The 13,860-nt window shown below is 38.8% G+C and overlaps 1 protein-coding gene across 20 annotated transcripts in view; it reads right to left on the bottom strand.

Moving 5' to 3' along the window:
- The window catches only part of lrrc7 (leucine rich repeat containing 7), a 134,753-nt gene that overhangs the window by 75,511 nt on the left and 45,382 nt on the right, over positions 1-13,860 (bottom strand). For 9 of the 20 annotated variants that reach the window (XM_035413353.1, XM_035413360.1, XM_035413366.1 and 6 more), the window contains exon 1: positions 2,979-3,709. The exons of 3 other annotated variants lie outside the window; for them this stretch is intronic. In XM_035413353.1, the coding sequence (XP_035269244.1) occupies positions 2,979-3,003 (25 nt within the window). In that variant the 5' untranslated portion in view covers positions 3,004-3,709. Of the gene's footprint in view, positions 1-2,978; positions 3,711-13,860 lie in introns of those variants that run through there. 8 more of the 20 variants (XM_035413359.1, XM_035413361.1, XM_035413368.1 and 5 more) reach the window with 2 other exon arrangements.

The raw sequence follows: 13,860 nt of genomic DNA, 5'->3' as shown, positions 1-13,860 counted from the left end.
TGAATTTCTTTAGCTAGTGATTTGCTCTTCCAGATACTTAACAGCTTAATTCAGACAGTGCTCTGTCTTCATTTATGTGGTGTCCTAACTCCTATGGTTACATTTTTTCTCTACAATTTATATATGTACTTTTCAAGCAGCAAAAAGCAGAACATGGATGTGAAAACCCATAAAATCATTCACTTAAAGCCTCCTGAAGACACTGAAAATGTGCTTGAGAAGAAATGTGGAAAATATTGACCGATTACTTTCACTGAAAAGGTAATAAAGGCCGCTGTACACATGAGTGCTGTAGTCAAGCCAGGGAGGAATGTACTGGTAATTACTATTTGTTTCCCTTTTGCAAGTGAGCCTAGCATTAAAATGTCTTATGTTGAAACAAGCGTCATGAACTCTGAATGTGCAGTGATAGGACCAACAGGACTGCCTGTGTCCCTGACAGAGAAAAGCTGCAGCGAACTGATGGATCTGGCTTTCATTTGTGTCCATCAAAGGCAAAGAATGCAAAGCCAACCTGTTTGCTAATGAGCGTGGGAGTCAGCTTTAATCCAGATGCCAATGTTCTGCAGCAAATTAAAAATGAAAAGCTCAGAACAAAAATGCACAAGGGTTATAACCTCTACATTCTATAAAATAACATCAATAACTCCAAATCATCTTTATCTGCTGCAAAAGCTATTTAGTGAGTTTACCTGTTTGGGTAACATTTTACATGAATGGTCCAACATATATTAGAGGTACATAACTTCTTTATAAGCATCATATACATCATATACAGACATTCAGAAATGCTTCAGTCCATAACCATAAATGGGTATATGGTGTGTGTCATGGTAATGTCATGGCTGCATGAGTAGTGACTTAACACACCATGCGACCATTGACATTTTTCATGTTTATCGACTGCTTACGAAGGTGTTATGTGCTGCTTATGAAGGGGTTATACACGTCTCATGGAGAAAGTCCATTTACATCACTGAACATGAAACTAAAGTTAACCAACTTGTAGCGATCCACCTAAAAACTGAAGCACTGGGTAACACTCTCTTTACCGGTACAAAGGGCCATGGGAAATCAACAGCTATTTAATATTTCTGTAATGGCAGAACAGAGCCCAGTGACAACCATAGCCTTACCTATTCTGACTTTCACATAGCTGTACCAATATGTGTTCATTGAAGTGTGTTCTAAATAATACTTTCTGATGTAGACATTCTGTGTGAACAGCACACATAATTCTGAGCTCTGGAAAATTACTTGTCACTTGTTTTGCTGCTTGTCACTCTCCAACCAGTAAGGAGCGACTGTAATATACGATTTCCACCTCTGTCCTCTTCGGGGTTTTTTTCCTTTCATATAATATGCATCTTACCAAGGTTGTGAATAAATCAGTTTCATATAATTATTTTATCACTTTGTCAAGCAGAGAGAGGAAACTGTTCAAAGTTATCCAAAGTTAATAATTGTTGTTTGACTGTGTGGGTTCTGATGTGTTGAAAATGCAGAAAGCAATTAGTGGCGAGCAAGGCCAAAAGTCATAATTTCACTGACATACAGAGGAAGAAGGGACACTATGGGAAACTATGATCAGACAAACATGCCCTAGTACAAACTACTGCTTACCTATAATTGCCACAGAATGGATCCATACCTACACACAGCCAGCTTTCGTAAGGTACTTAAGATTTTAGTATCTCCAGTAGCACCTCTTTTCCAGTTTCTCCCAGCATGCACCATGTTTAAATTACACTGTATAAACACCCAAGTATACTTCAGGTTTTCAGCACTCGTGACAAAACAGGTGATGTGCTTTCCTGTTGTTCCTGACCAAGAAGTGGATCTACTGTATGCACATACTGTATCTTGCATATCTTTAGATCTGAGTTATATGAAATTGCAGTCAACAGTCTTGTTCTGCTCTTCACTTACAGCAAACCTTAAAAACATTTTACTGATATCACTGGCCTGACATTTTCTAGCTTAATTGCTTTGCCAATGTCCAGTCCAGTCAACCCTCTTCCTTAAAACATAAAATGTAATAAATTAGTAGGTAAAGAAAGCAACAATTCTGGATTCTTCTTTCTACCTGATAATGGGCTATTTCCATGTAAAATATGCAGATTTCCATCTAATCCAGTAAAGATAGTTGAAAGACATCTGAATGGAACCATCAAACTCATCTCAGTTATGTTATGGGTCGGTGAAAACTATCAGATTCAACTCAATGCAGTACACAGTATCCCCCCCCCCCCCCCCAAAAAAAAAAAAGTCTGACATAAAACGTGTCTTTTATAATCACTGGATCACAATATGCCAGTGCATATTTCAGCTGAATTGGTAAAGATGGGCATTTACGCCGGGGCATAATTCAAAAAGTGTAAAAAGTCAAATGCCGTTCAATACCTGATTATAATGAAGTCGGACGGCAAGATATTTATTCAGTTTTAATGCTGATTCCAACGTCAGTAATAGGCCCGTTCCCTATAAAGAAATGTGCAGAAATTAACTCGTCAGGCGCCCTTTACTTCACACTTGAAACGACTGCAACAGCTGTATCAAGTGACTCTGATCACTTTCCCAGCATGTCAAGTTTAGGCTATAAATGCCCCAGGTTTTGAAATGAAATTTGGATCATCGCAATGCAAAGTTCCTGATCCCCATACGAAATTTTTGCTTCCACGTTTTACAGAAGCTACTCCATGTTTTACCGTTACTCAATTGAGACGCCAAATTTATTCAGAGCGCTGACATCTAGGACAAGTGGGACTAATCAGCCTGAAGTTAATGTATGCCTTACTCCTTCATAATGATTCCTACATATTCATGAAGCGGACACCCAAACCAACCGTGTCAGTTCTACTAATCATCTTGCACATTATATTTAATTAATATGTAATCGTAAAAAACGTGCCATTTGTTAGAACATTGTGCGCTCGGAACAGATAAGAGTTGTTTAATACAAACTATGCTTTACTTACGTTGGATAGTTGAATAATTGTCCATTAGTTATCGAGTGCGTAAAATGAATGAGGAAAAATCCAATTATAATTCCAAAACGAGCCGTTGGTCGCTGGAGTCTCAATAAAGGTGAGAATTCAAGGAGTGCCAAGCCATGGTGCAGCTAGCCTTCCAGTTGCGCTAAAGATAGTCTCCTTCAGGAGCGCGCGGCAGGGCACCCGCATGCTGTTCAAAAAGGTACTAAAAGTACTCAAATAAAAAGCGAATAACAATGATAGTCGAAGTGATGCGCCTGACGACTGATGTACAGTTCAACTGAATCGAAGACTACCACTGCAAACCGTGACGAAAAGCATCAATCCATTTCTCCGTCGTTTTGTAACTGCAATGTCCAGCTTCATTTTATCTGAAGCCATTATCGCTGTTATCATCTTCAAAACATTTCATTCCAACAAAACGAAATACCGGTAAGCTAGAATACAAATTCAGCAGAAAACGTAGCAATAACGCACGAGTTGGTCTGTATTTCCTTTCTCGGTGAGCCCTCCTACTCACTCATACCGGCAAAGGAAGTCATATTCTGTTGTCAGTAAGCATTTCAGAGATACATTAGCAGCCCGTTTTGGCCCGCAATGTAAAGATTTTCTGCTATGTGAGAGGCGTTGAACGAGAGCGTCTTTCTTATGCATCCTGATGAATGAGCAGAGAGAAGGAGAACGGAATGAAGACAGAAAGGGGACACGAGAGGAGTGGTCTGTTTGTGTATGTCAGTGAGTGAGCGTGTGAGGGGGAGTGAAGAGCTAGTGGTATCTGATTAAATGCCAGAGCGCATACGGTGTCCTCGCTATATTTTACCCAGATAGTACAAACGAACCATACCGTTAACGTTGAAAATTCCTGCAAGATTTTCTAGAGGAGGCAATACATCATGAGAGAACAGGTGATGCTCTTTGTGAACCTAGGTATTTATTGTATTAAATAACAACTATAGCTATAATCGCACATCAGGACATTATTTTAGGATATGAATAGGCTTCAACCTACAGGGCTTTAAAACCGTGCAAAATCCCATTTACCATTTCAGTAGCCACCTTTAATTAAACAATATGCCTATACGTACGTATATGTTGCAAATTCAACTTTCTCTGCGTTTAGTGAGTTGAAAGAAATGATATTATTAACGACGTCTAAAAGTCGTTTTCTGGAATGTGTCAAATTTAAAAGCAGCAAGTGCTATAGTAAACCTATTTGTTGCCCACGCCAGTGTAATGCACCTGCCATGTTTACTTGAAAACAAATTCAACCCGCCCATTATGTTGAACTTTATTCAAAAAGGGGGGCGTAAATGAAAAATTACTATTTGTAAAAGAGTAGTGGCAATAAAGTCCTGTCATAACAAAATTATAAGTGTGGACATCTCGATACAGGGCACATTTACAGACCTGCAATTATCTAGTAAACTGTGTTAAACAAAGCAATACATTTGTATATTTATCTATCTCTAGTGAAAGTGAGACAGGCAATTGACCCGCTCCTTAAACTTAATGTGCCAGATCAATCACTCAGTTGCAGTTGTAAAAAACAGTCTTCTTGGTGGTATTATTTCCACATTAGAATTAGAACAATGATCCAGAACATGGGGATCTTCATTTGAATATTTGGTCCATGGTATTAATGAATTAACAGTGGTTTTAATGTACAAGTCACCCAGTAAAACAGTTGAACTAATTCACACCATGTGTTTCCAAGAGCAATCTTTCATAGACTGACGAGTACACTTAAATTATCATAAACATTGAAATATATCAGCACCTAAGGCTTTAATCCAATATTCAGAAGTTCAAGGCTTTTAGCATATTTAAATTTATATTTAAATATGACTACATTATGTTATAAATGCATTACATTATGTATCTGTTGGCTCAGTCATCCAGGAGGGCTTAAAATATTACACTGTGCAGTGAATTCTTTAACCCGTGCAAAAAAACTGTTAATTTTACTGGGATATAGTTATTGCAAAGTAAATAAACATTCATCTAAGGCATGAGAGTACAACATTCACCCAGTGTAGCATATGCTGTCCTTGTATTGTATCTTCATAAAACCAAGTGCAATCTGGGAAAAATATGTAATCAGACACAACAGGCAGTACCTGGGGGTTGAAAGCGTGTGGATACAGATTGAGTGTGCAGAGTCCTAATAGAGAGTGCAGAAGTGGTGAGGCTCCAGTGCCACTGAACACTCATGTGATGAATCTGTTGTGAAATGTTTTTACCATTTACACTTCCAACAAAAAAAAACCAGAAATGCATACACACAAACTTTTCTCAGACATTTACTGAGCACCAAGAAACTACTAGTATAGACTGAAGGTTCCACTTGCATAGAAAATATAAAATTATTTTATAATAATTTTGTAAGGTAATTTCAATGCTGAATGAAGGTATGATTTGAAATGAGAGAGCAAATGTATCATGACACAGCTGCTGGATATTTATGTATGTAATTTGTTACTGGTATTTCTAGGATTCATGTTTAATGAACTGAAGTAAAATTAGCATTTTATGTAATACTTAACTGATGATGGGGTGACTCTATTAAAGAGATTACTCTAACCGACAACGCTGTTAGCAAAATAACGTGTTATCTTGCTGGATGTCATTGGCCATTGTGCAATGCTAAGCTCCAACAAAAAAAAAAATGACTATAGCAAATACTGGTAATGGTAATGTTGCTTAGCTTCTACAGTATATCTTCAAGCTTACTGGGGAACTAATATGGCTATTTTATTGTAAGAACGCAGAAATTACAACAATGCCATTCAATGAGTCATTTCCCCTATTTCAGGTCAGCATAAATATTGGGACATAGTACATTTTGACCATTTTATTTTTTTTTTAGGTCAATATTTTGTAGCATACTAATATATATCAGGTTCATGATGTGATCTGTTGAGATGCTCTGCCAAGATTTTCCACTGCCTCTTTCAGTTGCTGTGTGTTTCTTGGACTTCCCTTTTGAGCAAGTGAAAATCATGTACAATGGGGTTTAAATTTGGTGACTGTCCGGGTCATGTCAACCACCTTTTCTTCCTGATAAGGTCCTTTGTTCAGTTTGCTGTATGTTCTGGGTCATTGTCTTGCTGTACGATTAACTTCCGTCCAATGAGTTTGGTGGCATTTCTCTGAATATTGGTGGACAATATGCTTCAGCTGTCATTCTGTTGCTGCCATCACTGGTTACATCACCAGCAAAGACCATTGAACTGGTTCCAGATGGAGCCTTACAGGCAAAAGCCATCTCATTGCCTCCACCATGTGTAACAGAAGAACTAGTATGTCAAGGGTTCTGTGCAGTTCCTCTTTATCCACACTTTCACTTTCCATCAGTCTGATAAAGGTTAATCTTTGTCTCATCAAACCATAAGCCTTGTTTACAAAACGCAGACTCATTTTCGCGTTTTAATTCCTATCTGGCCCCGCTGTTCTTGGTGCTGATGAGAGGTTCATATATGCAAGTGTAGCCTCTGTAATTTGCCTCTCTCTGTCTTCTGTGCAATATATTTACTCCCAATGTATGGAAATCATAAGCAATTACTCGAGCAGACAATTTAGTTTTTTGACGATCACCCTGTCATCATTTTCTGATGTCTTCTATGAATGGCCTGATCGCCGGTGACACCTAAGTGCTGCAGAAGTTAGTTTCTTCTTTTGGATATCCCATACAGTTGACTTTGGAATACACTAACATTCTGCAATTGGTCTGATTGATTTTTTTCTTTTCTTTCACCCTCCAAGAATAGTTTTCTTGGTTGTCGTACTCAGTTTCCTGACCCTCGTCAGCAGTTTCCTTGTCTCGTATCTTTTAGCTTATAAAGTATATTCTGCAAATTCTTCCATAAGATAAAACCCAAGCCCAGGCACCTGCAGCTATCCATTGATAAATAATTACAGTAATATGGTAAATCTGCGAAATTTGAAGCAGCTGACGGTAATTTGTCCCAGTACTTAGGCTGACTAAGGGGTTCCTTCACTCATTGAATTGCATTGTTGCAAAAATAGCTCAATGCCTGTTTAAAAAAAACATGAAATAAATAGACATTATTAATTTTGCCTCATAGCCATTGTTTAATCTTAAAATAGAAATTTGATGAGTACAGAGGAAAAATGACCAATGTGACACAACTGTCCCAATACTGTAGCATTAAACTATATTTCAGCAAATAGTTAATTTATGTTCTGCACAGTACGTTTTGCATTCTACAAGCATGCACTTAAGTGAAATGTGATGCAATCTAATTTGGAGTGTCTGTCAATCAGGTTTGGCAAACGACATAAACAAGGCTTGCTCCAAATAAGAATTCTTAGGTAAACTGTTTACACTGGTCAATTCCGACAAAGGTCACTTTCACACATAGAATCTCTTGTTGAAAAATTTTGGTAGCTATTGTTAGAAACAGCTATGCATATTTATCAACCTTCCATTTTCCCTTTTTTTTTCCCGTGACAGTTCAAAGAGGATAAACAATTAATCATTATACATTTGATCAGCTCAGAGAGCTGGCAAATGGTGGACAGTGAATGGTAATATAGAAATAAAATGAGTTCCAAGGGGAGGAATTTCTGGCCATAGATGAAGGGGTGGTATAATGCACTACAATAACATGAGGAAAGAAAGTAATAAAATGCATTTTAATAATAGCACTATATATTGATTTTTTTTTTTAATAGTGGATTCTTTTAGACAGTACTCAGTATTGGAATGTAATGTAATGTAATGTAATGGAATCGGCCAAGAGAAAAGAGTATCAGTGTATCTCTATTTGTAGGAAACATATAAATGGGAACTGGATGGATGGACAGACAGACAGACAGACAGACAGATAGATAGATAGATAGATAGATAATTTTCCTCAATGGGGAAACATTCTTTCACAATCGGTGACAAAAACATGACATTGGTTGACTGAACTGATTGTTCTTAGACAGTTGCAGGTTTGACAGGAATTCTCCCTTTGTGAACACACACTTCATGAAGTACCAAAGCACCTTTGCATCTCACAGCGGACTGGACTTGAACATGGAGGACTTTAGGCCTTGGGCACACGCACACATGACAGCTCATGTCTGTAAATGTAGGGTAACATATAAGCTGTACAATAATACAGAGCTGAATATGTCTGTGCCTGAGCCCACGCAGAACACGTAGGCTCCCTCACACTCACTCACCGTCGCTCCTGCTGTTCTCTCTGATTAACGAAAGACAGCGCTAACAAAGTGATTCATTGAATACAGATCCGGAAAATTCCCCCCTGCCTGCCAATCAACATCAGCTGCTCTTCCAGCTGAGTTCAATCAGAAGGGCATCGGCGTGACATCAGCCACTTTTAATTTGAGTAAAATCATCATGGTAATGCCATGTATAATTGAGAAGGGGGTAGTTGCAGAGGGAACATGTCAGAAGATGCACAGATATGTAAGGAACCAGCTTTGTGGGATTATCATGAAAACACTGCTTACCCTTGGAAAAGTAGGGTTAGCATTGTTTTCTAAAAGCTAAAGTCGGGACTAGTACTGTAACACATACACCCATAGAATGAGAGTGATAGTGTCTACAAAATGTCTCTGTGGATTGTTAAGCATAAACAGGGTAAAGGACCTAGACAGCAAGAATATTACAGAAGTATGCAAAGCATATTTACACTACATGGCCAAAAGTATGCAGACACCTGACATCCAAATTCTCATCAAAAAATTGTGGGCATTAATATGAGTTGGTCCACCATTTGCTGCTATAACAACCTCCACTTCTGGGAAGCCTTTATACTACATGAAGAGCATTGCTGTAGGGATTTGCTTCCTTACAGGCAGTTGAGCACTGATTGGGTGATTAGACCTGGGTTGCAGTTGGCTTTCCAATTCATCCCAAAGGTGTCGGATAGGGTTGAGGTCAGGGCTCTGTGCAGGTCAGTTCATTTCTTCACGACTGCTCTGAACAAAACAATTTCTGTATTGACCTCGCTGTGTGTCTGGGGGCATTGTCATGCGGAAACAGGAAAGGGCATTCCCCTAACAGTTGGGGAAGCACAGAATTGTCTAGAATGTGATTGTATGCTGTAGCATTAATATTTGCCTTTACTGGAACTAAAGGGCTGAGCCCAAACCATGACACACAGCCCCAAACCAAGGGGTGTCCAGATACTTTTGGTCATGTAGTGTATGTCTCCCTGTGTGATCAAAGACTGGGCAGAGGATAACTGCTGTTGGAGTCAAGCAGTGGGCACACTAAATCAGCCTTTCTGTTCAAGAACATGCTGACCTCCCCCCATCCCAGACACGACTTAGTGCAAGATTTTAATCCCTCACATCCTTAACCTATGCAGGATTCACAATAAAATCACCTAGAACTCATCGCTAATAATCCTCTTACTAAGAACTCCATTGTTTTCAGATTCTGTACTGCCAGCAACGTGCAGCAGAAGAATTCAGTCAAATTCTGAAAACCTAAGGGGAGGTCATGTGATGCAGTCCATAGGGTATATGACTCAGCCAATGTACGGGTTCAGCTACCCACCATGGCATTCCCTCAGCAGTGATCTCTATCTGCAACCCTCTCTGCTTTCCCCCGGTGAATAAAGTAAAAAAAATGTAAAAAGTGAAAGTGTCTGCTCTCCTTTTTAAAATAAATAAATCCTGATAACTCCACATGCTCTGAACTGTCGTGACCTTATTTACTTCACCATTTTTAGTATGATTTATTCCGTCATGTATGAAGTGTATTGGGACTGTGTAAAATGCACTCTAGATAAAGTTTGACTTGACTACACGGTGGCACTGAACTATTCCTGTAATCGATGCTGTTTACAGCAAAATACATGGGCAAGAAAAGGGCAAGATGCTATTCACTATATATATTTTTAGAATCAGTTTCCTGGCAACATATTTCTACTTAAACTGAAGCGTTTCCGTTGCAAACACAATGACAAGTCACATCCATTCCTGTTGAATTTATCTTTCATTATACATGTTACTCTGGGACCTAGAGACACCAAAGACAAAAAAAAAAGAAGTTGACATGCAGCAGCAGAATCCAAGATGACTATCTCTTCCTTCCTCCAAAAACCAGCGCTGCATGCATCAATTAAGCCGGTTGGCTTTTTTTCGGAATCCATTGGTTAGATTAAGGGAATGAAAGTGCTGTGGACCAGGAGGTTCAAGTCTATATTTCTCCAGAGCTCATTTATCACCATTACAATCCCCCCTGATGCTACAGACATGTCCCCAAACTACCGCGCGCTCCGCAAGAGCTTACACACAGCTGGCGGAGCCGCAATAAACCAGGATCGCCTTCATTAATAAGTGATGACACGGAGATTCCTCACCATCAATCCTGACAACCCCTAAAAGCACGAAACCTCTTCTTGACCTGTTTTATGAGCATTGGTAAAATAAATCACTCATACTGCACATGATATATATATATACAACACTCAGCTACAGGACACTGTGCTTTCATAGACCAGATTTGCATTTTGCTGTTAAAACACGCCCTGGGGAGCCAGTGTACCTCTGCGAGCTTCATTAAACCTCCGTCTTTTTTACTTGGTCCTTGATGACCTGGGCAGGGGTCTGGTGCTAGACCGCGTTGAGGTGCAGCCAGAGAATGACCATGGGCTCAGACCATCCGCCAAGATAGCCTGACCTGTCATCCACTGAAAACTGACATGCGTGCTAATTTAATGGAATGGCGCCGAGCAACAGTGAAACAGACCATGTCTGCGGCAGGGTACACTGTAAGTCCACTGGGGGATTCCCCGCCTCTAATGCAGAGGAGCTCAGGTGTTGAATGGGGGGCTATGGAAGGGTTCATGAAGCCAACATTAACAGGCCTCAGTAACTCCTGCAGGAAGTGCTGATATCCCCATGCCATCACACCCAAAAACTGAAAAATTCAGTAAGCTTTCTGTTTATTTTTCTCCATTTGTGTCCCTCCATTTTGGAGTTTCTCAGTCACTGGTATGTTTTTGCAGAAACACTGCAGAAAAAACAATGACTAAACCTTTAGACATGAGAAAAACTCTGCATCTTTAGGGTTTTTTAAATTCATTTGTTTATAGTATAATAGCACTTTCCTCTGTAGTTCCATTAACAATACTGAGATGGCAAAGACAGTTCTAGAAAACATATTTGATAAGTCTGCCAAACCAATTTCTCCAGCCTTCTCAGTCCTCCAAACTGTACCCTTTTGACTCTTCACAAATAGGACACTTCACTGGTATGCACTAATAGAATCTTACAGGCTTCATTTTTAGTTTAGTCCATACATACAACGTGTGTAATAACATACAATGCAATGTATATGGTATAATACCTATGAAATACTGCACATGTATACAGAAGCATTTCCTCCATCCTGACAGTATTCACACTGGCTATTTCAGTTGCTGAAACCCATTAAACAGAACTGATAGCTTTGGTCACTTTTAATCTTTGTGAGCAATACGTCTGAGTTATTTCCCTGCCCATTCACAGAGGCTTGAAGTGAGAGGGACCACAGCCTCATCAAAAGTGATCCTAGCCAAGAAAACGTTTACACACAAAGGTCTGCATGCACCAAGCTTTCCCATTTAATTTCAGTATAGCCGTTATACTCAATTGATATACTGAAAATGAGATGTGAATTCCAAAGATGCTTATTCTGTGGTAAAAAAATAAATAAATAATACATGCAACATTTAAAAAACCAAGCACCGCAGTTGCTCAGTCCCAAAGGAATTCTGGGAATTACCAAGGGGGATTTAAATATAATTAAAACCTCCACAGGAAGCTATTGCTTCGGCTTTCTGCAGCCTGTTCTGCGTGTGTTTTACCCATGTAAATGTGATTAGGGAATTGAAATAAACAATAATAAAGGTACTGTGTCCACACAGAAGAAAGAGAGTTTGTGCAGAGATTAATATTCCAAGATCTAATTTTCTACATAAACTCGTCATTTTCCTGTGTAGATACAATACTTTTATTATAATTTATTTCAGCCCTCAAATCACATTTACTGTTTTACAGTTAAAATGAGCAACTGAAATTGTATTTTGTTAATTTATTACTCTTCATTTTTTATTTAGGAGAACCATCCTCTTTCTAACTGGAATACGCTCCCATAATTCAAAATGTTCCTTCAATCCTGTTTACCTGGATTACAGTGCAGCATTGAGATTTAGTACAATTACGTGTTAGATTTTAGTAGGTATTTCCTGTTTAAATAGGTTTAAATCAGAGTAACACTCACTTATCCAAATTTCAGTTGAGTACATACAGTAACCTGTATCCATCGTACTGCTGAAAGACCTACAAACTAAAATGTAAGCCCTCTGTTGAACTCAAGTGTCAGCACTTCTGAGTCGAGATGAATACATGAATGAGATTATTTTCACAAGACCTTTCATCAGCACTTTAACCACTCACCTTGGAGAAGGAGAAGTCAATTTGTGTCTTCACTCTTCACTATTGCAGCACATCTTGTTATAAGTCCTTCTAATTAGTATAGGTGGATGCTGAAAATGCAGAGATTCCATAGAAGTGCACAAGATGGATCATTACCCCACAGTGTGGGTAGTGGTTTAGACACAATAACCCCTTGGCATGTACCATAGGTCTTATATTAGCACCATCTTATTAGCCATTCAGAATAAGCATACATTGAGGAATTCGCATCTTATATGTTTAATAAAACCCAATGATTTTGTGAGCCATCAATGGCTCTCTAACCAGCAATGCAAAAGTGTTAAATTAATATAAATCATATTATTTAATAACTAGAAATGTAATGAAGGTTTTAAACAGACCAAAGTATATCTTCTTATCTTGAAGTGTCCCTTATGTAGTAAATACAAAGTGGACAAGAGGGGCAGTAATAAGTTTGCAAATGATGTCATCAGGACACAAATCTATTACCGCAAGCAAGCATGCAGTATTCTGAGCAAGAGCTCTGTGGAATTAAGCACCTGTGCCAGTTACAGGGTCCATCACCCCCACCTGAGAGAAGGTATTTAGTGGGATTACCTCTGAGCCAACGGCTTTTTTTAAAAAAAGCAATAAAGCCTGCTTTCTGTCTTATTTCCAATTGTTGTGCTGAACTAGCAGGGCTAAAAAATTAGACACACTGCTGAGAAAGTATTGCTATATCTGTAAAAACAAAATGGTGAGAATTGTTTTAAGTGAATTATGTTTGAAGCAGTGAGCTCAGTGCTTATGGTTAAAAAATTAAATGTATAATCCTTACTATCTGACTGGCTATAGGTTAAATGATTATCTGTCTAACTACCATTAATAGAGGCCTGTCTTTTTTTCTTTTCTTTTTTTACATATTTCAACATTATTTATGGCAGACCTTCTATGGTTCAATGAAACATGTTCTATTCATACAAAAATCATCCTCAGTAGTTATGTTTTATTTATTTCATGTCATAAACCTGATGTTTCCCAGAACCTAAATTTCCTTTAAAGGTGCCACTCATAGCCATTCATGCATCATCTTTCAGAAATCTATACAATACTATTTTTTTCAAATGAACTGACCAGCTTGGAAATATACTGGGAGTAGGCTGTAGTGCACAATACACACACAAAAGCACAGGCCAAGCCATCTCCCCTATTTTCAGTGGAGGTTTCACACACAATGGATGCATTTCCCATAGAAGCTGAGGTCGATTTGGGTTTATTTACTGAGTTGGCAGGCAGAGGCCAACTGTACTGGCACTTTATAGCATAATCCCACCAGAGAACAGCATTGAGCTGACCAGGGGAACCAATGGGCAGTGACTCAGCTCACCCATCAACAGTGACTGATCCCTATACATCCTGATAAACAGAGCTACCCAGGAACAGAAGTGGTATACAGAACTGG

The sequence above is a fragment of the Anguilla anguilla genome, chromosome 4, assembly GCF_013347855.1.
Source record: "Anguilla anguilla isolate fAngAng1 chromosome 4, fAngAng1.pri, whole genome shotgun sequence".
Classification (NCBI taxonomy): Eukaryota; Metazoa; Chordata; class Actinopteri; order Anguilliformes; family Anguillidae; genus Anguilla; species Anguilla anguilla.
The sequence above is the reverse complement of the archived record's forward strand: the minus strand, read 5'-3'. Positions and strand labels throughout refer to the sequence as shown.